Source organism: Crinia signifera, chromosome 6 (genome assembly GCF_055691185.1).
Source record: "Crinia signifera chromosome 6, ASM5569118v1, whole genome shotgun sequence".
Classification (NCBI taxonomy): Eukaryota; Metazoa; Chordata; class Amphibia; order Anura; family Myobatrachidae; genus Crinia; species Crinia signifera.
The window spans coordinates 109711678-109735874 of NC_139222.1; the positions used below are offsets into that span (position 1 = coordinate 109711678).

The 24197-nt window shown below is 41.4% G+C and overlaps 1 protein-coding gene across 1 annotated transcript in view; it reads left to right on the forward strand.

Moving 5' to 3' along the window:
• The window catches only part of LAMA5 (laminin subunit alpha 5), a 149271-nt gene that overhangs the window by 101610 nt on the left and 23464 nt on the right, over window positions 1-24197 (forward strand). Inside the window, exons 28-59 of the mRNA XM_083146806.1 lie at window positions 89-197; window positions 314-411; window positions 493-700; window positions 1441-1567; window positions 1687-1826; window positions 3401-3516; window positions 7170-7378; window positions 7775-7979; window positions 10938-11082; window positions 11276-11416; window positions 11500-11661; window positions 11751-11855; window positions 11948-12031; window positions 12493-12723; window positions 13820-13930; window positions 14011-14138; window positions 14221-14301; window positions 14916-15130; window positions 16088-16188; window positions 16469-16649; window positions 16852-16995; window positions 17292-17443; window positions 17524-17634; window positions 17869-17980; window positions 18601-18774; window positions 19411-19607; window positions 19774-19890; window positions 20004-20158; window positions 20323-20464; window positions 20784-20886; window positions 21498-21611; window positions 23110-23289. Coding sequence (XP_083002932.1) covers window positions 89-197; window positions 314-411; window positions 493-700; window positions 1441-1567; window positions 1687-1826; window positions 3401-3516; window positions 7170-7378; window positions 7775-7979; window positions 10938-11082; window positions 11276-11416; window positions 11500-11661; window positions 11751-11855; window positions 11948-12031; window positions 12493-12723; window positions 13820-13930; window positions 14011-14138; window positions 14221-14301; window positions 14916-15130; window positions 16088-16188; window positions 16469-16649; window positions 16852-16995; window positions 17292-17443; window positions 17524-17634; window positions 17869-17980; window positions 18601-18774; window positions 19411-19607; window positions 19774-19890; window positions 20004-20158; window positions 20323-20464; window positions 20784-20886; window positions 21498-21611; window positions 23110-23289 — 4598 coding nt within the window. The remainder of the gene's footprint in view (window positions 1-88; window positions 198-313; window positions 412-492; window positions 701-1440; window positions 1568-1686; window positions 1827-3400; window positions 3517-7169; window positions 7379-7774; window positions 7980-10937; window positions 11083-11275; window positions 11417-11499; window positions 11662-11750; window positions 11856-11947; window positions 12032-12492; window positions 12724-13819; window positions 13931-14010; window positions 14139-14220; window positions 14302-14915; window positions 15131-16087; window positions 16189-16468; window positions 16650-16851; window positions 16996-17291; window positions 17444-17523; window positions 17635-17868; window positions 17981-18600; window positions 18775-19410; window positions 19608-19773; window positions 19891-20003; window positions 20159-20322; window positions 20465-20783; window positions 20887-21497; window positions 21612-23109; window positions 23290-24197) is intronic.

The following is a 24197-nucleotide window of genomic DNA, read 5'->3' on the forward strand; positions in this document are numbered from 1 at the left end:
TCCATAGAGCGTAATCCTAACAACATATATTTAACTCGGGTTGGTAGCCTTTATTTGTGGCTTTATTTATATAACAAATATCTTCCAGTTTCCTGTGCAGAGGGGTGGCTTTAGATGCCCAGCAGAGGGTGGCCTTGTTTGACATATCCACAGATGCCAACATCCGCTTTACAGCAGACAGGACACAGCTGTACCTGGTGAGTCTTGTTAAGATCCCTTTCTATGGTTATTCAATATTGTCTATTTTGTATTCTATTGGACAGTCTTGTCTAACTTTACATTTCTAAATTGTCACGACTGGTTGTTCCTCCAGGGAAATATATATCTGATTCCTGTTGACCAGTTCACAATGGAGTACATTGAGCCAAGAGTCCATTGCATTGCCATTCATGGGTCTTTCAACCCTAGCAGGTATCCGGTTATTGCAGCTTGTTTCCTGTGGTCTTGTTGTATGATTGCTTAGTTCCTTACATCGTATCCCTTTGCCGGCAGTGGATCATGTATTCCATCGAGATTTCACAAACCATCTCAATCGGTGGTGTTAACAGAAGGCAAGACTAGTACCGGGTTGAACAACATCCCTCTGTCTCCAGGATCCCATACACCTGCAACAGATGGAGAGAGGGCTCCACCCCATCCAACAACACTGCCTCCAACAGCTGTAGATGCCACTAAACTGATCCATTTGCAGTCACCAGAGGTGTGTGATTTTGGGGAATGTGTGAACACCGTCTTATTGGTTTTTGAGTTTATCTTAGGCAGGGGTATTCAACTCTCAGCCCTCCAGCTGCTGTGGAACTACACAAACCAGCATGTAGCAGAGCATGCTGGGAGGTGTAGGTCCATAGCAGCTGGAGAGGCACGTTTTGAATACCCTTAATCTAAATAATTTGCACTATGTATCATCGGCACATATTTTTACTTGCATTTCTTTTAAATCCAATTACATTGCCTTTTCCCCGTGCTGAAAATCAGGGTTAATGTGTGGAAACTCGCTGATCCAGTGTAGATTGTGGAATGGATTTTCCTCATGCATTACACCTCCAATAGTGTATTTTGCTCGATGACCAGTACACTCTTGGGGGACACATGGGATAATTCTGGCTTATTAACCCTTTGAGTGCCAAGGGAATTTATCAAAATTGTTGTGAAACTTAATAAGCAAACATTTTTATTCATCAGAATGGAATGGAATGTTTTTATATAGGAAATATAATCTTTTTTTTTTTACACTCTTTTTTATTTTAATTTATATAACAAATGTGAGCGACGCTGGCATTTCAGCAGATATTTTGCGCATCTCTCACAGATGTTGGCACTCAAAGGGTTAAATCCGCATAGTAATTATCCACAGATATAACCTATGTAAGAATATGTATATAATATTGATATCATCTTGCTTATTTTACTTTTATTTTCTCTGCTAATTCTCTGAAATAGACGGTGGTGACATATAATGGGCGTGTTCCTACCCCAGGACGTTATGCCTTCATTATTCACTACTATCAACCTTCCCAAGCATCATTTACTATTGGGGTGCAGGTACAAGGAGGCCGTGTCTGGCAAGGTGAGAAGTTCATTGGGTTGGTGCAATAGTGAGTCGCCATACTAAGAACTGTACTTCAGTAGAGAACTGTCTGTATGTGTTAATGTGTTACATTAAACACAGGTGACTTCCCTTCCCAGGATCTGCCAATACTACTTTTTGTCCCCATGGATTTGGATGCCGCAGCTTGGTACTGTCTGAGAATCAAGCCATTCTAGATGTGTCTGATAGCGATCTATCCATCACCATACATGTCCCAGATGGCAAGATAGTCTGGCTGGTAAGCGAATTAACTTTTTTATTTTGTGTTATGTGACTTCTATCAGATGTTGAGTATTGTGTATCTAGAGGAGGGTGTGTTCTCTTTTTTGTTTTTACCCTTATTGATTAGGGAATGGTGCTACAGCTCTCTGTTTTAATATTATAAAACACAAAGCCAAAGAATACAGGTAGCGCTATGTGGGGTGCACTCAGGAGATCACAAAGTATACCTATCTAACAAATGAGTGAATGCGTCAAACATAACTTTTATTATATATATTAAGACATTTTAAAAATATTAAAATAAATGATAATAAATAATATATAAATATATATATATTCTCTAGGAAAGGAAAGAGGAGCGCTCCAAATAGTGCTTTATCTTTTTATTTTCAAATGCATTAAAATAATCCGACAGGTATAAACAGGTTGGTATCACGTACCGCAAGAGACGGTTAGGCACAACCGCGGGTGATCAACAGCATGAACTGTGCTGCCCCGGGCAGCAGTGTGCTAGGATCTGAGTGCTCTCACCACTCTCTCGTCCAACACGGAGTTCAGACCAACGCCAGGCCACGACCCTACGCGTTTCGTCACGAGGACTTAGTCAGAGGGCTGGTCCTGGCGTCGGTCAGCTCCCCCTTTGTAGCCTGGATACAACCATACGTCACTACTGGTGACGCACTGGTTGCTGCGGCTGTAATCAATTTAAAGTGCCTGTGCTGAATACAGACATTGCAAACATTTACAAATGTGTTTAAAATACTACAACAAAAAACTTTTTGTGCATGAAAGCTAACAATATGCATACAAATTAATAAAACATCCTCATTACAAATTTAACAATGCATTTTAAAAAACATCGACAAACATCGAAAAATCATCGATGGCATATTTTGGCAGTTTTTTTGCAGAAATAACAGTATTATAGTGGGGTAAACTAATAAAAAAAATATATATATATATATATATATATATATATATATATATATATATATATATATATATATATATATATATATATATATAGTCCGGCGTGTGCAGCTTACTCGTTACTATATACCATTATACTGAAGCGGGCACCCCGGCGGATGAAGCAGAGAGTGTGTGCATGCCATATCGTTTGATATATATATATATATATATATATATATATATATATATATATATATATATATATATATATATATATTAAAAGAGGATAAAAATAAGAAACCTCAAAATAGAAATAAGAAGAAAATTATTGACAATAGCGTTATACAGTGAATCCTTATGGTGTATACACATGGTGAGACTCCGTTGCTATTTGACTAAGATTGGAGTGCTATGCAATCTTTGCTAACTCATGTGCTATTTACATACAATTCATACTATCTATATTCAATCTGCACTGTGTATTTGGCTTTTCGATTTCAGCTGTTCTCCGTTTGATGTCTATGCGATACCGATTCGATTTTGTCTATATAGTCAAAATCCAATGTCAAATTGTACCGTGTGTACACAGCATTAGAATGAAATATAAATAAGATATATTCAGTATGAAAAGTGAATACACTTCACATGAGGTAACCTGCCTGTGCTTTGTGTTTTTAGGAGTATGTTTTGGTGATTCCTGAGGACAGTTTCAGCTCCACTTACCTGGTAGAGGAACCATTGGACAAGTCTTACAATTTTATTAGCCAATGTGGGGCCAACAGCTTCCAGAGCAAGTAAGAACTGTTACTAGTCTATAATAAAAATTACTATAGATATCCTTTTTATACATTGGCTAATATAATACGTACATGATGCAACACTGTCTACAGTATGTTTAGAATATTAAATGCAGATTTGACTAGAATTGAAGAGCTCAGCTTTAATATTACACTCCTATAATGTATGCTGAACCCTCTCATTCACATGTTAATATATTAACAGTAGGGAATACAGAATTAAAAAAAAAAAAGTGAACATTGCAAATTAATATTATTGTTCTGTTTCTATATTATGGGCAGTATTCAATGAGAAATATTTGCCGTGTTTTATGGCGAGTTTGTGCTATTTTCGCGTTGGAAGGAGCATTTTGCTCTCCAAAAGTGAACCACCCTATTTTAATGTGATATTTTCGCCGTCTTTTTAAGTGATTTTCGCCGTGTCTCTCTGTGTAGCAATTCTCCATCTTTTCATGGAGAACTGGAATGTGAACTTTTAAACTAAAAGGTTTTTTTTTTTTAATTTTGGTGTAAAAAAAATCAGGATTTTTTTTTTGTGAAGGGGCATGTTATTTTTATTCATGTGCTTATAGCACATGAATATATATTTAATTTAAAAAGAAAAATTTTTTTTTTTTTACACAGAGCAGCCAGCAGGGGGCCGGAGCTCTCGAGCCGCTCATTAGATATTCATATATTCACTGCACCCGATCATTACATATGCACAATCGGGTGCAGTGAATACTGGGTCCCCCGCTGGCTATAGGTGGGGGGGCAGCTTGTGCTGCCTGGGTCCCGGGGAGCCCGCCTCCCCTCCACATATGTTCTGGGGCAGCCAGATAGACTTTAATCTCCCTGGCTGCCACCGTCCCCGGCTCCCTGCCAGCTCCCTGCGAGTGGCGGCGAGTCTTAACCACATTGAATAGTGGGAGCAGGAGTGGCAGCGAGCCCTCCGGAACAGGGCGAGTGCATGGCGAGAGAAAAAATCTCTCGCCATGCACGGAGAATTTTTCTCATTGAATACTGCCCTATGTATTGTTGAATTAAAGCACAACATGCATGGTTATAGAGATAATGATTGATCTGGTTTAAAGTGCATAGACTCTATATATTGGGTTATTCAGTAAGGCTCCCAAAAGCAAAAGTCTCATGTGTACTGCAGCTGGGGCAGATGTAACATGCACAGATAAAGTTAGATTTGGGTGAGGTGTGTTCAAACTGAAATCTTGATTGCAGTGTAAAAATAAAGCAGCCAGTATTTACCCTGTACAGAAACAAAATAACTCACCCACATTTAACTTTCTCTGCATATGTTACATCTGCCCCACCTGCAGTGCACATGGTTTTGTCCATTACAGAAAGCTTTTGCTTTTGAGATCCTTACTGAATAATCCCCATAGCCACACATAGGGCGATATTCAATGCTCTGACGGTGAGCTATGATGGCGCCAGATTATTAAACTGCCTCCCCTTCACTCACCGTTTCCAACTCGCTGGTTCTTTTCAGCGAGGTGGAAACGGATAGTGTTCCCATTAAAACAGCGGGGCTCACTGTGAGGTTAGCAAACTGACCGTAAGACTGTAATTATGATATTTTATTAGGTGTAGTAATTAATGTACTATTTTAGTCCGTCTGTACCCTCTTATTCTCCATAGATGTTTCTATCCCCCAAATCTGTGTGTATTTCCAGATCATATAGTATTAGGCTGTAGAACTCCACAGTAATTAATGTACATTTTAGGTCTCTTGTTCACTGCAGATGTTTCTATCCCCCATATCTGTGTGTACCATAGTATTAGATGCTGTTAAGCAAATATGGTCGGACAGGAAATACCCAGGAAAGAATTCACCAAAAGGTTATGTCCAATTACCATACTTTTGTTCCTGCTATCACAGGAGTGTGGTAGCTGAGGGACAATCTTCACAGGGGGTAATCCAATTCCCCTGCTATCAACAGGAAATGTTCACAGGGGGTAATCAGGACATAATGTAATCAGACTGTGTTTTGTATCTTGTGTTGACACTGCTCTGCATATCTCTGGCCCCTTCCAGACTTTCTGGGGCCTGACCCAGCAGGGGGGGGGGGGGGGGGCAGCAGCAGTACCTGGGAGGGGGGATAAACCTGACTTGAATCCACCAATAGAGATTGAGTGCAAGCCCACTGATGGTATGGAGACGCGTGGGAATTTAGAAGTTTTTAAAATGACTGGCACACAAGCCAGGGAGAGATTTTTTTGGACTGTCCTGGACTAAGAGGTTGTGCTCTGTCTGGGTATCGTGTGGACTTATCTGCTATCACTGCTGTGTGGAGAAGTGATAGTTTTGTGCTTTGGAACGGCTGCTACAAGGACTGCCATTTTTTGGACTGCTACCCGATAACGTTTATATGCTACATTTGCCTCTTGTTCCTATCTTTATCTACATGTGTGTGCTGTGATAAAAATAAACCATATTTTGGTTTCATCTGCTCGGTGTCTGAGTGATTGAAGAACCCCGTATCTTCACACTCACCACAAAATGCAGCGGACTCGCGAGGATTTTACCCAAACATTGAATATGGTTAGGGGGGTTGGATGGTGAGGATGGCTTTTCCTCACCGAAAATAGAAACAAGACTACAGCAATAAGTGGCTGTAATCGGTTCAGAGCCATACACAATGGCATGTATTCAATGCCGGTGCGAGCGGCCGACGAGGGGGTTAAACTGCGAGGATTGCAGAAAACCAGTGATCCTTGCAGTTTAACCCCCGCGCCGGCCGCTCGCACTATACAACGTTCCGGGGGAATCCTCGCCGTCACAGAACTGCGAGGATTCCCCTAAACTGCGAGAGCCGCGGCTAGTGCAGCAAACTCGCTGTAATTAGCCTCGATTCTCGCAGCTTTTGAAAGCACATACGCCATTTCTCCCTCGCTCAAAAAACGGAGCGAGGGGGAATTTGCGTATGAGGGGGGTCAGTTGAATACTGACAGGGTAAGCGGTGACTGCGAGCAAAAAGTCCTGCTCGCAGTCACCGCTCGCCCACGGCATTGAATATATGTCAATGTCAAATTCATTAGTTGTACGCTTCTGTGAATACTGTTGTAGTGTAATAAAACTACACTTTTTACTGCCCTTTTTTCTTTTGATGGTTTGGCGACCCTGCATGAAGAACACTAGTGACTGGCACAAGAGTATCGGCAGAATACTTCATTTCCCTTCCTGTCCCAATTAAAGAAGTCAATCCTGCCCCATTTTTGTAATCCTAGGATTTGGGATTGACAAAATCTCAATCTCTGGATTGAACTGTAAATACCCCATGCACATTGAAAAGCAGAGTGTGCAGATTGGCTTGGAGTATGCTGCACAGTGATGATGTCACCATGCAATGCACTCCCAGACTTTCAGTGATTGAGCACAACTGCATCATGGGACTTCAATGTTAAAGGCAACTGGGAGAGCCTGATAGGATTAGAACTAAGAAGGTAAGTATTGTCCTACTGTCCCCTTGTCCAGTCTGTTTTGAATCCCATAATACTTGTAATTTAATGAATAGAATCCTGGGTATTTTTGTGTATTGTTTGAACTCTATGACAATGGTCAGTAAATTATTTCCATGTTGTACAATACATATTGCGCTTACTTACCAACAGACACTTTTTTTCACTTATCTGTTTTGTGTGTTATCTTCCAGCCCGACCACCTCTAAATTCTGTAGAGATGCTGCAATATCCCTGTCGCTATTCTATAACAATGGTGCCCAGTCCTGCAATTGTCACGAGGCTGGTGCCCTGGGCACAACATGTGAACCGTACGGAGGACAATGTTCCTGCAGACCAAATGTGATTGGAAGAGATTGCTCCCGTTGTGCCACAGGATTCTGGGGGTTTCCTGGCTGTAGACGTAAGGTCCTCAGTATTTGGATATTTTTGTTAAATACAAAGCTTTGTATCTGGGTGGACCTTGATAATCCCCTGTGCATTTTTACAGTATTTATACAGGAAAGAGTATAATTAAAATTCTTACCTTTGTTTAGATACATATGTCCGTTAGGTCATCTCTGTAACACAGTTTACTAACTATGACCAGAACAACATTGCTCTACAGTCCATTAAGGATAGAGCTTCCACATGTTTTCCCCTTTGCTGCATCAAATCTGAACAGAATGCCTCTTTTTCCTTAAGTCCGAGATCTAATGTGCCCAAAGTAACTGTGTGAATGTTTACGGATAACATTGTTTTACTTTGTATGCTATTCCGATTTTATGGTGTGAATGTATCCGTCTTTCCTCTCTCCTAGCCTGTGACTGTGGAGCACGCCTGTGTGATGAGGTTACTGGAGAATGTATCTGTCCTCCTCGCACAGTGAAACCGGAGTGCACAGTGTGCCAGCCACAGACATTTGGGTGCCATGCACTGGTTGGGTGTGAAGAATGTGATTGCTCTGAAATTGGACTCCAGAACAAAACTCATCTGGACTGTGATATACAGACAGGGCAGTGCACGTGAGTGATGCCATGCTTGACCAGCTAGCCATCTTCATGGTGCAATGGTTAATGTTAACAATTACTCTTGGCTTGGCATTGCATATAAGGACTATGTATGTCTTACACAATACACCCACTTAAGCCTTATTTGTGCATCCATATCCATTTAGCAGCTTTACGTGATTACTTTTAGCTGAAGCTCAATTCTATGTCTTGTCCCACAACACAGATATTTGCATTTTTTGCATTTCATCCCCTGCAGCCTTCACCATCATCATTTGTTAACGTAGGTTCTTCCTGAGAACATGAGCCTTGTAAAATTTCTTAGGGGTATTTATGAGAGACATTTCATTCTAAGCTCAGATCTCAGACTGACGTTCTCCGTAGGGTTGTCCACAACAGAGAAGTGGGGGCTTGTAGATCACGCATCCAATGATTGCTATGTACTTGGGTGGGCCGTTCTCTTGTAACTATAATTATTAACAGTTACTTTATATAGCACTAGCACCAGCATACTCCATTGTGCTTTACGATTGGGAACAAAAAAGTAATAAAACCAGACGGTAATAAGCTGTAAACTCTGCAAGGATGGAGGAAAAAAACAATGCTCGTTTTTCCAGCCGTATCAGCGCTGTAAAGTGTATTGTTAGCTATAAATATTTAACAAGGAGCTCGGCTCGGCTATTCCATTCAGAAACTGTTCTTTCTAGAGCAATGAGGCCTGAAGAAAATACTTCTGAAGTGACAAATGTTTAATTACATTATCTATGTATAGAATACTGTATAAAATGTTGTTTATTGTACAACCCTTAATCATATATTTCTTTATTATTTACCCTATAGTGTTGAGTTACTAGGAAGCATTATCAGAATAGATACTAATTATACTCAAACATGTAAAATATAATAGAGTGTATCAAGGTTAGTTAGTCACTATAAAGCCCTGTACACACTCTCCGACTATGAGCACCGTCCATATAGTTAACTATATCAGTTGTGCCGTTGGCCAAACGAGATTGAATACATACAATGAACGATATCGGTAAATAATAAAGTTTAGTGACGTTGGCGGCACCCATTGAACATGCGGGTCATTGGCCATATATGCAAAGTCGACCTGCGTGTTCAGCAGACATGGAGGGGTCGTTAATGATGCGTGGGTGCACACACTAAATATATTTTATTTAAAGATATCCCTCAAAGGGAACCTTCTGAGCGATATATTTTAAACTCTCGTCTAATATGTATGGGGCTTAAATTTATATCTTAAGCCCCATACACCTTTATATCTTAAGCCCCATACACCTTTAGAGCTGTAGTTTGCCACTAAGCAAAAGATCATTTAACATATGCCATGCAGTAGTAATTATGATTTATGGCCAGTAAGATTAAAAAGCTTTCTTATGCAAACACTGTATCAATGTATAGATTGAATAAAAGGCACTAGCATTTGGAACCAGTGAGGCAAACACATGGGCATTCCGGGGTGGTGACTGGCAAATGGCACCATCAGGCACATGCTAGTAGGGGGTGATGGCTGATTGTAACGTTTGCATATTTACGCTGCTGCAACGCAGCCACGCCTGCACCTCTGGATCAGGGCCACAATGTGTGCAAACTGGCTGATAACAAGTCATAACGCAAGTTCTAGATCAAAGAATTCAGTAGATTAGCCACAGTTCTCAGTAATGTTGATAATTAGTAATGATATCGCTGTAATTACTTCTCACACAATTACAATATAATACAATTATAGTGTTCATTCTAGCACCCGCCATCTTTGTAAACCCATGCAGTTCCTGTTCCCTGCCTGGGGTGTCGCTGTCTGCTGTGGTGTTTCTAGCACTGGTCTGGTTTGCATATCAGTGCTGACATACAGACCACACTGTGCTAGAAGCACTACAGCAGACAGCGACACCCCAGTCAGGGAAGAGGAACTGCATGGATTTTCAAAGCTGGCAGGTGCTAGAATGAACACTACAATCAGTTACCATGGGGTATTGCAGACATTCACTTAAGGTTACATAGACAATTTAATCATCTAGGTGACTTAACACTAGAAACAGCCAATGAGAGCTTTATAAGCTTCCGCTGACTAATTGCACAGTGTGTGGGCACCTTTAGCGTTTGAGCTTCAAGCACATTAATTCCTGCGTGGATTTATAAATAAGCAGAATATGGAGATTATCAACCTGTAGTTGATGACCATGCAAAGTAATTCCGCTCAGCCAACTCCTGCTTTATAACATGCAGACAAGTTTGATGGGGGAGCAGATAGACCATCCTATTGCTGCTATATATTAATGGCAGTGTGATGTGACTGAAGGTCCTGTGAAATGGCTGTGGGAAGGCTGTGGCATGAAGTGCTACTATACATGAAATGTATCCTTTTACTTGGAAGCGGTACATCTGTCAGAATGAACTTAGGTCTACAGTCATTAGGTCGACCCCACTAGGTCGACTGGCAGGAAGGTCGACCTGACTTAAGGTCGACATGGGCCAAGGTCGACATGACTAAAGGTCGACATGAGGAAGGTCGACTGGTCATAAGGTCGACATGGGTTTTTCACTGTTTTTTTATCCGAATGTCGACACAGTCGACATGGACACAGTTGGCAATGAGAATCGGACCCTCGCATTGCTCGCTTCGCTCGCAATGCTTCGGGCACGGTGCCTCGCTGCGCTCGGCACACTATTTTATTCTCCCACCATGCCCTAGTGGATGGTAGGGCATGAAATATCGCCTGTCGGCACATGTCGGCTCAAAAAACAGTGAAAAACCCATGTCGACCTTATGACCAGTCGACCTTCCTCATGTCGACCTTTATGCAAATTCGACCTTAAGTCATGTCGACCTTGGCCCATGTCGACCTTAAGTCAGGTCGACCTTCCTGCCAGTCGACCTAGTGGGGTCGACCTAATGACTGTAGACCTAAGTTCATTCTAATAGATGACCGCTTCCCCTTTTACTTATAGGTGTAAACCAAATATCATGGGACGACGTTGTGAAAAATGTGCTCCTGGTTTCTATGGATTCCCCAACTGCAAACCCTGTGCGTGTAATCGGGAAGGCACTGAGGCAAAAATATGTGACCCCATTAGTGGGCAGTGCATTTGCAAGGTCAGTTTAATCTTGTGTTAAAGGGCATTTTGTGTGTGGCATTTATACTTGTGGATTTGGGAAACTGAAGCTGGATCTTTTACTTTCTTTGACTAACAAGTTACTTTCCCAGGTTTACTATCCTGAACTACATGACTATCACTTATATTGGTTCTATAATATTTTTGAAGTCACTAGTGGTCTCTATTTGCAGGAAAATGTTGAGGGTACAAACTGTGACCATTGCCGTCTGGGCACTTTCTTCCTCGATGCCAACAATCCCAAGGGCTGTACTCGTTGTTTCTGCTTTGGAGCAACTGATCGCTGTCACACTGGATCCAAGCATCGAACACAGGTAAACAGATCCTAGAAGACGCAGTTGAGCACAGAACATTTCTAATCCACATGTGGTGACCTCACTCTTTATTACTCCTGCAGCTTAGTGACATGAGAGGTTGGGTGCTAGTTGGAGGAGATCGCCAGGAAGTGGAGATCAACGAACATCTTAATGAGGGTCTCCTTGTGGCTGATCTGCGGGATGTTCCTGATGTCTATCAGGAATTCTACTGGCATGCACCACGTACCTACTTGGGAGACCGGGTGAGATTTTAGATTTTATTTTTGGACAAATGGGATACTGGAAAATTAGCACTGTGTGTTTATGTGGAAGTTTGGCTTTGTGACCACAGGTTTCCTCTTATGGCGGATTCCTGAGATATGAGCTCAATTCAGAAGCTATCAGGGGAGACCAGATCTTTATTCCAGTGGAACGGCGGCCAGATGTCATACTGAAGGTATGGGCTTTATCGTACACCTTATCTGTGAGGCCCGGTGTTCCTGAAATCAGAGTAAAGTATAACCATATATTATTGTTCTATCTATGCAGGGAAACCAGATGAGCATTGCATTCCTGGAGACAAAGTATCCATTACCGGGAGACCTTCACCAGGGCCGGATCCAACTTCTAGAGGTGACTGAGAAGGCTATAATATAATTTATTCACATTTTTCTGGGCACATTTTCTATACCCAGTGTTCTTGTAGGTCAGAAACCACAGGATGTGTCCATAGCCATATGTACTTTAGGGCAAGTCAGATTTAAATATTATTGTTTTATTTGATCTTCAAATTTTTCAGCTTTTTACTTATTAGACTAAGTACTGGGCATGGAATTTCTGGACCTCTAGGCAATACATTATTAGTTCAGCATTGAGGCGCACAGCTTATTTATAGACCTTAATTATCCCTGTGGTCTATATAGTGGGAATATCCATTTTGACAGCAGCTGTTGACATTGCTGAGACAGGAGGTCAATTACGTAAAGAACCCTTGGTTAAATGTCATGCACAGGAATTAGAATACACCCATAATAACATGATCAGGTCTCCTAAAATCTGATCTGTCATTATTTTTTTTTTTATACTTTATGCAGGGTAACTTTATTCACATTGGGACAAACAATCCTGTGTCGCGTGAGGATATTATGATGGTTTTGGCAAAACTGGAGCAGCTGCAAATTCGAGCTCTGAATTCTCAGTCTTCCTCTATGGTGTCCATTCGCCAAGTTGTTCTAGAGATTGGACAGGAAACGGCCATTGGAGAGAGAGCCAGCAACGTGGAGCTCTGCATGTGCCCAGCCAATTACAGAGGGGACTCTTGTCAGGTGACTGCCACAAGAGCCACTAACTATGCAATACTTAAACATTTAATGTTACACAATCATATGGACCAGGTGTATGTTGACAGATAAAATGTTGAGTAGGGATGAATATATTGTTCTCAATTGTAATACACATGGATGGAAATATATGAAAAAGTCCCCCCAAAATTTAACAAAATTGTAAAAAACTCACGTCGACCTGTTTGTCAACCCTTTTTAGGTCGACCTTTTGTCAATGTTAACCTACTGCACATAGACCGTTTGTCAATGACGACCTAGTGCATGTTGACTTTTTGTCTGTCGACATATTGCATGGCAAACTTTTAGTGTCGACCTATTTACTATCTCTAGTAGCTCTATCACTGAGAACCAGAAAGCAATATGGTGCGCACAAATTTTTGCACGGCAAATCCAGTATTTAAACTTCGCATCAAAAAGCCTTTTTTGGAACAAACTGGTCCCATAATTTCAAATCTATAGGCAGGAATAGCGATGATTAAACATACAGTTTTAATTCAACAGTGTCCTAGATATGGTAAGACAACACACAGACAATATTAAAAGAAATATGAGCTTACCTGTCCATTGGGAGAAGACCAGGTACAGCTATCCCAGTGCTTTTGTGATTTCTATAGCCCACAGGTTCTCAAACTCGGTCCTCAGGACCCCATACAGTGCATGTTTTGCAGTTGTCACAGAATGACACAGAATGCAGTTGTCACATAATGACAACTGAAATAATTAGCTCCACCTGTGGATCTTTTAAAATGGGTCAATGAATAATGAGTGCACCTGTCGGGTGACCTAGAAAACATGAACTGTGGGGGGTCCTGAGAACCCCTGCTATAGCCAATATGCCATTATTAGGTCAGGGATTCCTGGCTACTAATACATCCATGGAATTCACAGTAGTGATTATGATAACCCTTGTTTAGTTACTGTGCTGCAAATGTGCCAGCAGTTGTACTCAATACACATTATAGGAATATAATAACCATTTCATAAAAAAATTGAGTTACATATGAGTCCCAGGTGCTGATGATATAAGTTAGATGTTTTTCTCTACAAGGATCTTATATTTTGACATATTTTCCACCAGGAATGTGCTCTTGGCTTCTACCGAGACAAGGGTCTCTTTTTGGGCAAGTGTGTGCCCTGCAACTGTAGTGGCCATTCTGACCAGTGTTTGCCAGGCACAGGCGCCTGCGTGGTAAGTTTTCTGGTGTACCCCAGCAACCGCAGCTATGTAGTCCAGCACCTATACATTTAACCCTTATCGTCTCTCTTTAGAAATGCCAACACAACACCGAGGGGGACCAGTGTGAGCGGTGTAAAGATGGCTTTGTCGCCAACGGGACGGTGGGGGGATCATTGCAGTGTGTTGCGTGCCCCTGTCCCCTCTCTGTGCCCTCAAACAAGTGAGTGTTACCGGATTTTGTGCTTCAGGATGGAAGTGGCCATTTTTTGTTATTTTAAACCCACATTTTATTTGTCTTACAGTTTTGCCATCGGATGTGTGCACAGAGGCTTATCCACTCAGTGTCTGTGTAGACCAGGCTACGCTGGGGCTAGGTGTGAGCGGTGAGTGTACGGCTAAGAAAAGGCTTTTAAGGCACCCCCGATTTACTAATATTGCAACAGTTCGGAGTATTCAGGAGACAGTTAGCTTTCAGAAAATATTATTTTGCTTAGTCATTCTAAAATGCTATATGATTGCTGCTGCGCTGGTGACACTTTTGCCAAATCATACCTGCTTCATGTGCTTTTATAGAACAGTGCCATCATGTGGTCAAATTGCTATGAAAAGTTGCAACACACTTTAAACCAGGCTTGTCCAACCTTGCCAGCTGTTTTGAAACTACACATCCCAGCATGCCTTGCAATAGTTTAAGCATTCCCTAATAGTAAAATTTTGGTAAGGCATGATGGGACTTCATAGTGTCACAACAGCGGGAGGGCTAAGGTTGGACATGCCTGCTTTAAACGAAGCCTTTCTGACATGAGGCTACTCTTGTAATACATTTATAAATATAATTCTACAAAGGTTCTGCTGTAAAATATAATTTTTCAACATTGGACTATTTATTATGCCCACCATGGTAAAATATAATAATGGCAGTCATGATGTATTAGCAATGCACTGTAAAATGATGGTCTCAACCCTTCGATAATAATATATTTTTTCCTGTAAATAGCTGTGCACCTGGTTACTATGGGAACCCAATGGTTATCGGAAGCTCCTGTTTGCCATGTAACTGCAATGGAAACACTGACTCTAACATGCTATTCAGTGAGTGCGACCCCCTGTTTGGAACATGTTCTGGCTGCATGTTCAACACTGCTGGACCGCACTGCGAGGTGTGCGCTCCTGGTTTCTATGGCGATGCAGTTGGTGCCAAGAATTGCTCAAGTAAGTGTCCTGCTGTGGCTCTTTGTATTGTAAAAAGTTTCCAAAAACAACAGAGGGGAAGCGAATATAGTGCTTCTTTTTAGTTTTCTGAATGAAATGTGCGGTGATTAAGAAGAAATCTACCCATGATCATGGAAACCAACATTTTAATATGGCCAAATGTGTACTCTGGTGGGGTATATACACAATGGTACACATAAAGTAATCTGTTATTGTCTTTCTAGACTGGAATTCCCTTATTATCTATAAAGAAGGTTCTAAAATGCACCACGTAATAAACAATGTCAAGCTTTTATAGGGGGATACGGATAGCATCCCAGCAGTCGGAATGCCGGCAGTCAGAATACCAATATGGCATTCTGACTAGCAGCCAGAAGACTGGTAATGGAATGTCGACATAATAGAGGATGCCGGAATTCTGATTGCCGGCTTCCCCGGATTAGGGTGTGGGGAGTGTTAGGATTAGGCTGTGGGGATTACAGTGAGGAGCAAGGGACAGTAAGTATTCTGACCACCAGTCATCTGTAGTACTGTATGTACCGCTGCCATGTGTGCTGTTTACTTGCAAGCATTAGTAAATATGAACCTCAGTTGGGGTTTCTATGCATAAAGGATCCCTAGTTTAATTCACTGCCAACCATTTGGTTCCTGAAAGTAATTTTTGTGAAGGTGATTGCGCATTATAGTCCATAAATTATTATTGCCAATTATTTATATAGTGCGCACATATTCCGCAGCGCTTTATAGAGAATATTTGGCCATTCACATCGGTCTCTGCCCCATTGGAACATACAATCTTTATTTCCTGCCACATGTATACACACACACACATGTTAAGGTTCTATTGGGAGCTAATTAACCTACTAGTATATTTTTGGATTGTGGGCGGAAACCCATGCAAGCACGGGGGAATATACACTGTCAATGCTGCCCAAATATAATGATTGTGTTTTGTAGGGTGTGCCTGCTCTTCCTGTGGGACAGACACTTGTGACCCAAGAACTGGAGCATGTTATTGCAAACCTGGAGTGACTGGCCCAAGCTGTGACCGCTGCCAGGTAATATATGCTATACATATACAATATAGCTGACAGCCAGGGAGAGGGAACACTAGTTACCGGCCCGTCAAAATGATGGAACAACAGAACAGTAATATCCATGTCGGCGGCTGTGTGGAGCAGAAAGGAGCAGCACGTGAATGGCTCTGTTGAGTGCCATCTCTAGTGGTCGCTGGCGTGCAAAGCATTGGATTCCCCCAAAGAGGCCCTAGATATTTATTATATAGGATTTCTATGCAGTTTAACTCTATTCCCCAATATTACAACATCTCCCTTCTAGAATGGCTATTATGGATTTGGCAGCTGCTCCGGATGTCAGCGGTGTAGCTGTGGGGAAGGTTCAACCAGTTCCAGTTGTGACCCACTTACCGGTCAGTGTCTCTGCTCCCCTGGCGTAACTGGTGCCCAGTGCCAACAGTGTGCCCCTGGATACTGGAGCTATGGGCCCAATGGTTGCACAAGTAAGTACAGAAGTTTAACCACAAACTGTACAGTGTTCTATCATGCTTATGCTCTCCTTAGTTACAAGTGACTTTCTGCGCCCAGTTACATTTTTATTATTAAATCTTGTCCCCCCCCCCCTTTATTATAGTGCAAATATCAGACCAGCAGAGCACTTTATATTCTTTCCTGTGTTATATCATTATGCATGTCCTTCTTTAGAGTGTCACTGTAAAGGGGGCTCTTGCGATCCGCGGTCAGGAGAGTGTCAGTGCAGTGATGGGCTGACTGGGAAGCAGTGCGACACTTGCAGCAAGCCATATGAAATACCAGTCAGTCATGGGCCAGAAGTGATGAAGTGCCAGCGTGAGTACTAATGTGCTTCTTCCTCCAGTGTTATCAATGCATCCGTCTACTGCTCTGTGTACAATCATCTTACCTAAGGCTTTAGGCAGTAAACTGAACTTGAACTTGAGTAAGTTGGAAAGATGAATAACTGAGCTTATGATCTAAACCTGCATTACATTACTATTCATGTAGGGCCAGGACTTATGCGTAACTGTCCCTTATAATAAAAGTGTATTTCTGTTCCTAAGAGCTTACAATTTGTCCCTACATCAGTCGTCTTGTAGCGATTAACTGCTGGTAATTACTCTGTGCAGCCTGTGACAGCTGTGTGGTGACTCTGCTGAAGGATCTGCAGCGAATGGATGACTTCCTCCCCATTGTCAGAGACCAGCTCACCAACCTAAGTATCAGTTCCATTGCCTGGACACGACTCGGCAGCCTTAATGCCTCCATTGCAAACTTGACAGTAAGTTATAGATACACACTGATTTTGCATGGCTGAATTTTTTGTTGCAGCTCGTTTTATATAATGCTTGATATTTACAGGATCTGTGGCTCCAGTATCAAAGCTCTGTGAATGGCATAAAAGATAAAGCTGACGACCTGGAAGATGACAGTTTCAGTCTTGCACAGGACTTTGATGCGCTGCAGGATAAGGTGAGTCATCCTTTCCACTATCTCCACAGGGCAGTTACCCACTGATCTACAGTAATGCTCCTCACAGTAATCACCTCCTCACTGTGACAGCCGCTACACCGGCAGAGCAAGTAATTAGCCTAAACTTAATAACACTGGATGGATTCCTATGAATATTGCTTGTGCTCATGACATGACTGCTTCCGATATGTGTAGCCTACTAGGAGGGAACTGACACCGGCTGTTCTCTTTCAGTTGAATGCAACCAACAAAACCGCAATCAATGTACAAAAGGTGACCAAGGACACCAATCAGAGAGCCGTAGACCTGATGAGACGTGTGCAGTCTTTATACAATGTTTCTCTGGGTGAGAAGTTTTGTGCTATATAAAACAGTGTCGATGTTTTGTAATTGTTATTTCCAATGCTGCCTTCGTCTGTGCCTTTCACTGGTGTCTATCCAAAGCAGAGAGACGACAAACTTAAGCAACACGTTCTAAGGCTAAAAAGTTAAAAAGGAAAAAAACAAAAAAATATTTATATTTAGTAAAATATGTTGAAAGTTATATAAATCACTAAATTACAATCCATATGGGATTATCTACTTTTAAACTCCATTGTAAAGCAGCTAGTTAATATTTCGGTACTTGTGTATTATCACGGCGCCCGTTAAGTAGTTTACGTACTGTCCTATTCAGCGTAGTGTCCTTTCAGCATGGCGGCGGCAGCGTAGTGTAAGCGCTATTTGTGTATTACCTCTGCGCCCTTTAAGTAGTCTACGTACTGTCCTATTCAGCGTAGTGTCCCTTCAGCACGGCGGCGGCAGTCCCTTCAGCGTAGTGTAGGCACTATTACGCTGGCTGACGCTGACTACGTAGCTCTGACTACGCCAACTACATTGCGCACACCGGCGCCGTGATAATGCACACCGGCGCATGTGTTATAATCGTTCGATTCTGGGATTCTTATTTATCTGCTTCATCTCCAGGGCTGATCAATCAGCTGAGCAAGATTGGCTCCTCAAACACCAGCAACGTGACATCCACAGAGGAGTTCCTACAGATTGTGACTGAAGTTGAGCGGATGCTGAGGGAGATGAGAGATAAGGATTTCAAACACCCCAGAGGTCTGGCAGAGAAGGAGCACGAAGATGCTAAAAGATGTAAGCAGTAGAGCAGAGGTTCTCAAACTCAGTCTTCAGGACCCCACGCAGTTCAGGTTTTCCAGGTCACCCGTCGGGTGCATATGTGCATTCATTACTCATTGACACATTTTTAAAGATGGAGGTGGAGATACTTCTTTCACTTGTGATTCTGTGAGGAGTCCTGCAAAACATGCTCTGTGTGGGGTCCTGAGGACTGAATTTGAGAACCTGTGCAGTAGAGAGATTTCAAACACAACCTATTATTTTTTGCAGCATGCACAGCATATACACAAAGACCTTTCTAATATCTCCCATTCCGTCCTGAGGCTCTCTAATAATGCCAAGCTCTAGTTACTTAGGATGTCTTGTGGGTAATTAAAGCCTGGTCTTACTAAACCAATATCCCATTACAACTCTTTGAACGTTGTCTTATTTTAGCATGAATTATGTAATTTAATTTAATTTGCCAACATACAGTTGTTAAACATATTCATTTTAATTTGAATACTTCCCTTGGCTCTTCAGACTTTCAAATTCAGTTTGACATTCAAGAATTTGACCCTGTAGTACAAGCTGTCAAGTGTTAGATGAGGAGGTTGAGAATCTGTGCCCTCTATAAGGCTGATCTGTATTGATGTTAATCTTTGCATACAGTGCTGGATCGTGTGAAAACAGAGTTGCTGACTAGTCTTAAGTCAAACCAGGACTTACTGAGTGATGTCAGGAAGCGGCTGGACACTTACAGCTCTGAGGTGATGGATCTCCGAGATGCCATGAATGAAGCTGTGAATAATACCATAGAGACTGTGGGACTGAACAGTCTTAACTACAATAATCTGGAGGAGAATAAGGTACAAGTCTTGAACTCCGTTAACCAAACACGACAATAGTAACAAGAAGTAGTTGTACATGTTGTTATGGAAAGCGGTGTTTAATATTGCCCTCTCTATACTTTCCTTAATATATTTATGATAAATGTAGAACTATATAGACTTCTTCATTTTTTCCTGATTACAGCTGAAGACCAATGACCTGAAGATACAACATGGAGAATTGTTGGGAGCACTAAAGATGGCAGAAGATGCCCTGGTTCAGGTCTCGGACATCCTGCAAATGATTGAAAACATGAAAGAGGTATACTGTAATCTCCTACTTAGTAAGGATATAATCCATATGATGCTGAATAGACTGCACATGTCACAATCAGCTCCATGCCACTCAAGTTATAAGCCTATTTCTTTTCCCAGGAATATGAGAAGTTGGCAGCTGGGCTCGATGGTGCTAGAGTTCCAATCATGGACAAAGTGAAGAAGTTCTCTCCTGCAAGCAGCAAGCTATCCGTTGTGGAACAGGCTGAAGAGCACGCAAAGCTTCTTGGTCAGGTGGCAAAGAACCTGTTCAGGTGAGAAAGTTATATACAGATTGTGTGCAACGGTCTCTTCTTGGCATTCCAGTAAATTGGCTGCTTATGATGTATGAGTGGAACATATCTGATGCTGTGTTTGTATAGGTAAATCCATTGTTTTCACAAAATATAGTTAACCATTTTTTTATTGGTATTTTTAGTGCAATCGGAGACTCTAACCAAGACGAATTTATACAAAAAGCCATAAATGCCTCCAATGCATACTCCAGTATTATTGATGCTATCAAGCAAGCTGAGAAGGCCGCAAAAGATGCCAACCGAGCAGCAGGAGAAGCACATAAGGTGGGTGAAGTCTCCAAGAATCTGAGGCACTAATGAAGCAGTTACATGTTTTTTAATAATCTAGAACATAGGTTCTCAAAGTCGGTCCTCAGGACCCCACACAGTGCATGTTTTGCAGGTCTCCTCACAGAATCCTGTGAAATAATTAGCTCCACCTGTGGATCTTTTAGAATGTGTCAGCCAGTATTGAGTGCACCTGTCGGGGTGACCTGGGAAACATGAACTCTGTGGGGTCCTGAGGAACGAGTTTAAGAACCACTGATCTAGAACACCCCTATTGTTTTATCAGAGGTGATAGATTTCCTTTGTCTCTCCACAGAACGTGATTTCACAGGAGCTTGGAAAAAAGGGGAAGGAATTGAAGGACAACAGTTCACAGTTGGAAGAAAGAGCCAAAGCTGCCCAGAATGAAGTGGACGGAGGTTAGCTCAGTGATAACCATGTGGGAGATTATGTACAGGGTCAATCAGGGTCCCGTCCCCCCCCTTTGCACTGCAGACCTCTCAGCAACACAGTCAGTCACACAGGCACAGTGCGCCGAGCCCCTCTGTGACCTAGGCTCGGCGCTCTGCAGGCTGCACTGTGTATGCCTGGCTGGGGGGGTTGCCGGGTGGGGGAGGTGGTGTGCGGGGGGTGGCACTGTGGGCAGCTGCCTGTGCCCCTCCAGAGGCCGGGGCCTGAGACGGCTGTACCCACAGCACCCCCCTGTCGGTGGCCCTGCTAGAGAGCACTCTTTAAAATATTGATATTTTGTTGTGGTGCCCTGTGAAACTTGTAGTGTTTTTATTTCATAAGTAAGATATTTTGCACAAATAATTGTTTTTTTTTTTTCTCTGTATGCTTTCAGTTCATAGTATGGCTGGTACTGTACCTAGAATGTACTGTACTCAAATATTTTCTTAGTACAGTACCACCTAGTGGTCAACGTGTGAACTGTATTATTGTCAAGCAATACCTTTTAAAACCATTATAATTTAGCTGAGAACTTCCGTGAATGTCAGAGAGAGACATGTTGACCTTCTCTTTTTCATAGATGTCCAGAAAAAACTGCAGGATGCAAAAAACAAGCTTCAGGACAGCAACACAAAGAAAAATAAACTTCAATCAGAGCTGGAATCTGCCATGGATAAAATCACCATGACAAGAGGTAAAACCTCTAAGACACCAAGCAATAGTTTTTCTTGGTGCTCCTTATTGAGTCTTTCTAGCATAGTCCTTTATAGTGGCTAATTATTGGTCTTTAACAAAACAATAGTACATGAACATATTTGTCCAGATAGCTTTACAATATTTATGTGACTTTAATATGTATATATTCTGATGACATACAATCACACATTGCTCATGTTTTCGATTTTACATAAAAATACATGTACATATGATCTGCTGTAAATTAGTAGTATGTTGAAAGTTGCATATTCTGTACAATCTTGTCCTTGAGTGATTTTTATTTAAATTTTTCGATACACAGAATAACATAGCAAACATAAACTACTTTATCGATTGAATTTGAGGGAAAATAAATAAAATAAATAATAAACAAAAAAAAAAAAAATAAATAAAGTAAAAGCAATTCTGTACAATCTTAGTGGGAAAGTCTACCGTCAATATCTAATACTCTCTCATTTAAGTGCACACATTCTGTATATACTGAAAGGGAAGTTCTAGTTGGGATTTTACGGGTATTGGTCTATGACCCCAGTTCATGGTGGAAATTTGTTTGTATTTGTTGACTTGTGGAAATCTGGATTTACAAATTTGTCCTCATACATCGCGCATTATGTGGAGTGAACGCCGGGTCCCAAGCAAATATTGTAACGTTGGGTATCTTTTTTTGGGGGGCAGAAAATGCATCTCAACGCAGGGTGACTGGGATGCCCCTGGAGACTATGTTGATTCGTTTTATATTTTACTGTGTGTGACTGATTCTGCATATAGAGCATGGTGGAAAAAAACAAATCATAGCTCTACACAATATATATTGACGTCATCCGGACCCTGCAGTCTCTGACAATCTAGTCAGATTAGACTGCATCTTTAGATGACGGGGAATGTTAATGATCGGCAGGAGCACTGCCTGGTGTTAGCAGAGTCTTATAGGACCTGGCGAGCTGAGAGGGGCTGCTTGGAGCAGCTTCAGCAATGATGTTTGAGGTCACATCAGTGCAGTATCTTGTACACTCTTACTATTTGTAGGGGAAATGTACACAGCTGTTCCCATGATTGCATTTGTATAAATAGTTCAAATGCAATATATTTCTATCTAAAGAAAGAATTATGAGTGAAACTATTTAAATAATGTCCATTTTTTTCACTTATAATTCATCTCTCTCCCCGATCACAGTATTAAACGCATAGCTTGTTTATTTAGTGTATATCCTCTGTGTGCCACATATACAGGGTTCTTTTACACCTCTGCAACCTGTGACATCACATATTTGCCTGACAACAATTGATGGCTGGTACCCGATTACGAGCGTTAGGTTGTACAACAACATAGCTTTTTGCAACATTTTATTAAGTAATACTTTTTTCAAAATTCAAGAACATTCCATATATAATGATGTTTTTGCCTTCAGGTGTAATGCTAGTCTTCAAGTTTACATGTTTACAGCTATGACATGTATTTGTTTGGCCTATTACAGATAATGTTACAGATGACATAACCAGTGCCAAATTCAAAGCTGCTGAGGCCAATGACACTGCCTCCAGAGTACAAGCTACCTTGACTGATATCAAGAAGAACTTGGAGCTGTGGAAGAATAAGTATGGGAACATACAGAATGAAGATGTGACCAAGGCAGTAGAAGAGACCAAATCCTCTGGTATGTAGCACATTTTAATCGCAGAACTGCATATAGCAGCCACTCGGATCTCGACTTTTATACTAATGACCGCTACAATCTGGCTGGTTGTCTACAGCTTATTTTCATCACATTAATATTTATTCCAGTTTTACTACAAATGACATACATTGTTTTACGTAATATTATGTCAATTTTGCGGGTTTTTTTGTGAAAATTCAGTACATTTAGCATAATAAGTTGCAGAATATTTTCCCTAATTGTTTCACACATTCTCAATGTGCATCCTGAAATTGTTTTTTTTTTCTAGTTTTTCCCAACATATTTCTCCTTCAAGCTCTTAAAGTGGGGCCATAATCACCACCAATCAAATTATCATTCAAAAACAGTTTATGATCTTGTAGTGTCCATCTAGCATGCACTGCACCTGCTTACACTACTGCTGAAAGGCCAGTTCTGGGAGGTGGCATGCTGTGGAAGGGACATTTCTTGGTCCTCCCGAGGGACGTAACTAGATCAACTCATCTGCTTATAGAGTGGCACCCCAGGGGCATGTTCTGCAGTGCCCCTGGGGTGCCACAATCATGATGCCCACATTCAATGTACAGAACAGTATCATGTTGGCTCTTTATTAAAACAAGGATAATACATATATAAGATCTAAAATGGCTAGGGCTTACAGAAATTGCTATATGACCATCAACAAGTCCTCCATTCAGCTGACACACCATAAAAACCCCAATATATATATATAACCACAAACCTCAATATTGCTATTTTATATAGGTTGCATATAGATTACATGGTTTATATTTTACATTTTATTTGTGTTATTTCTAGAGGTATTTGTTACAGAAAAGACAGGCTATTCAATAGATACAGGGAGCTGTAGGCACATACAGCTTTATGCTGATTTGTGTATATACTGA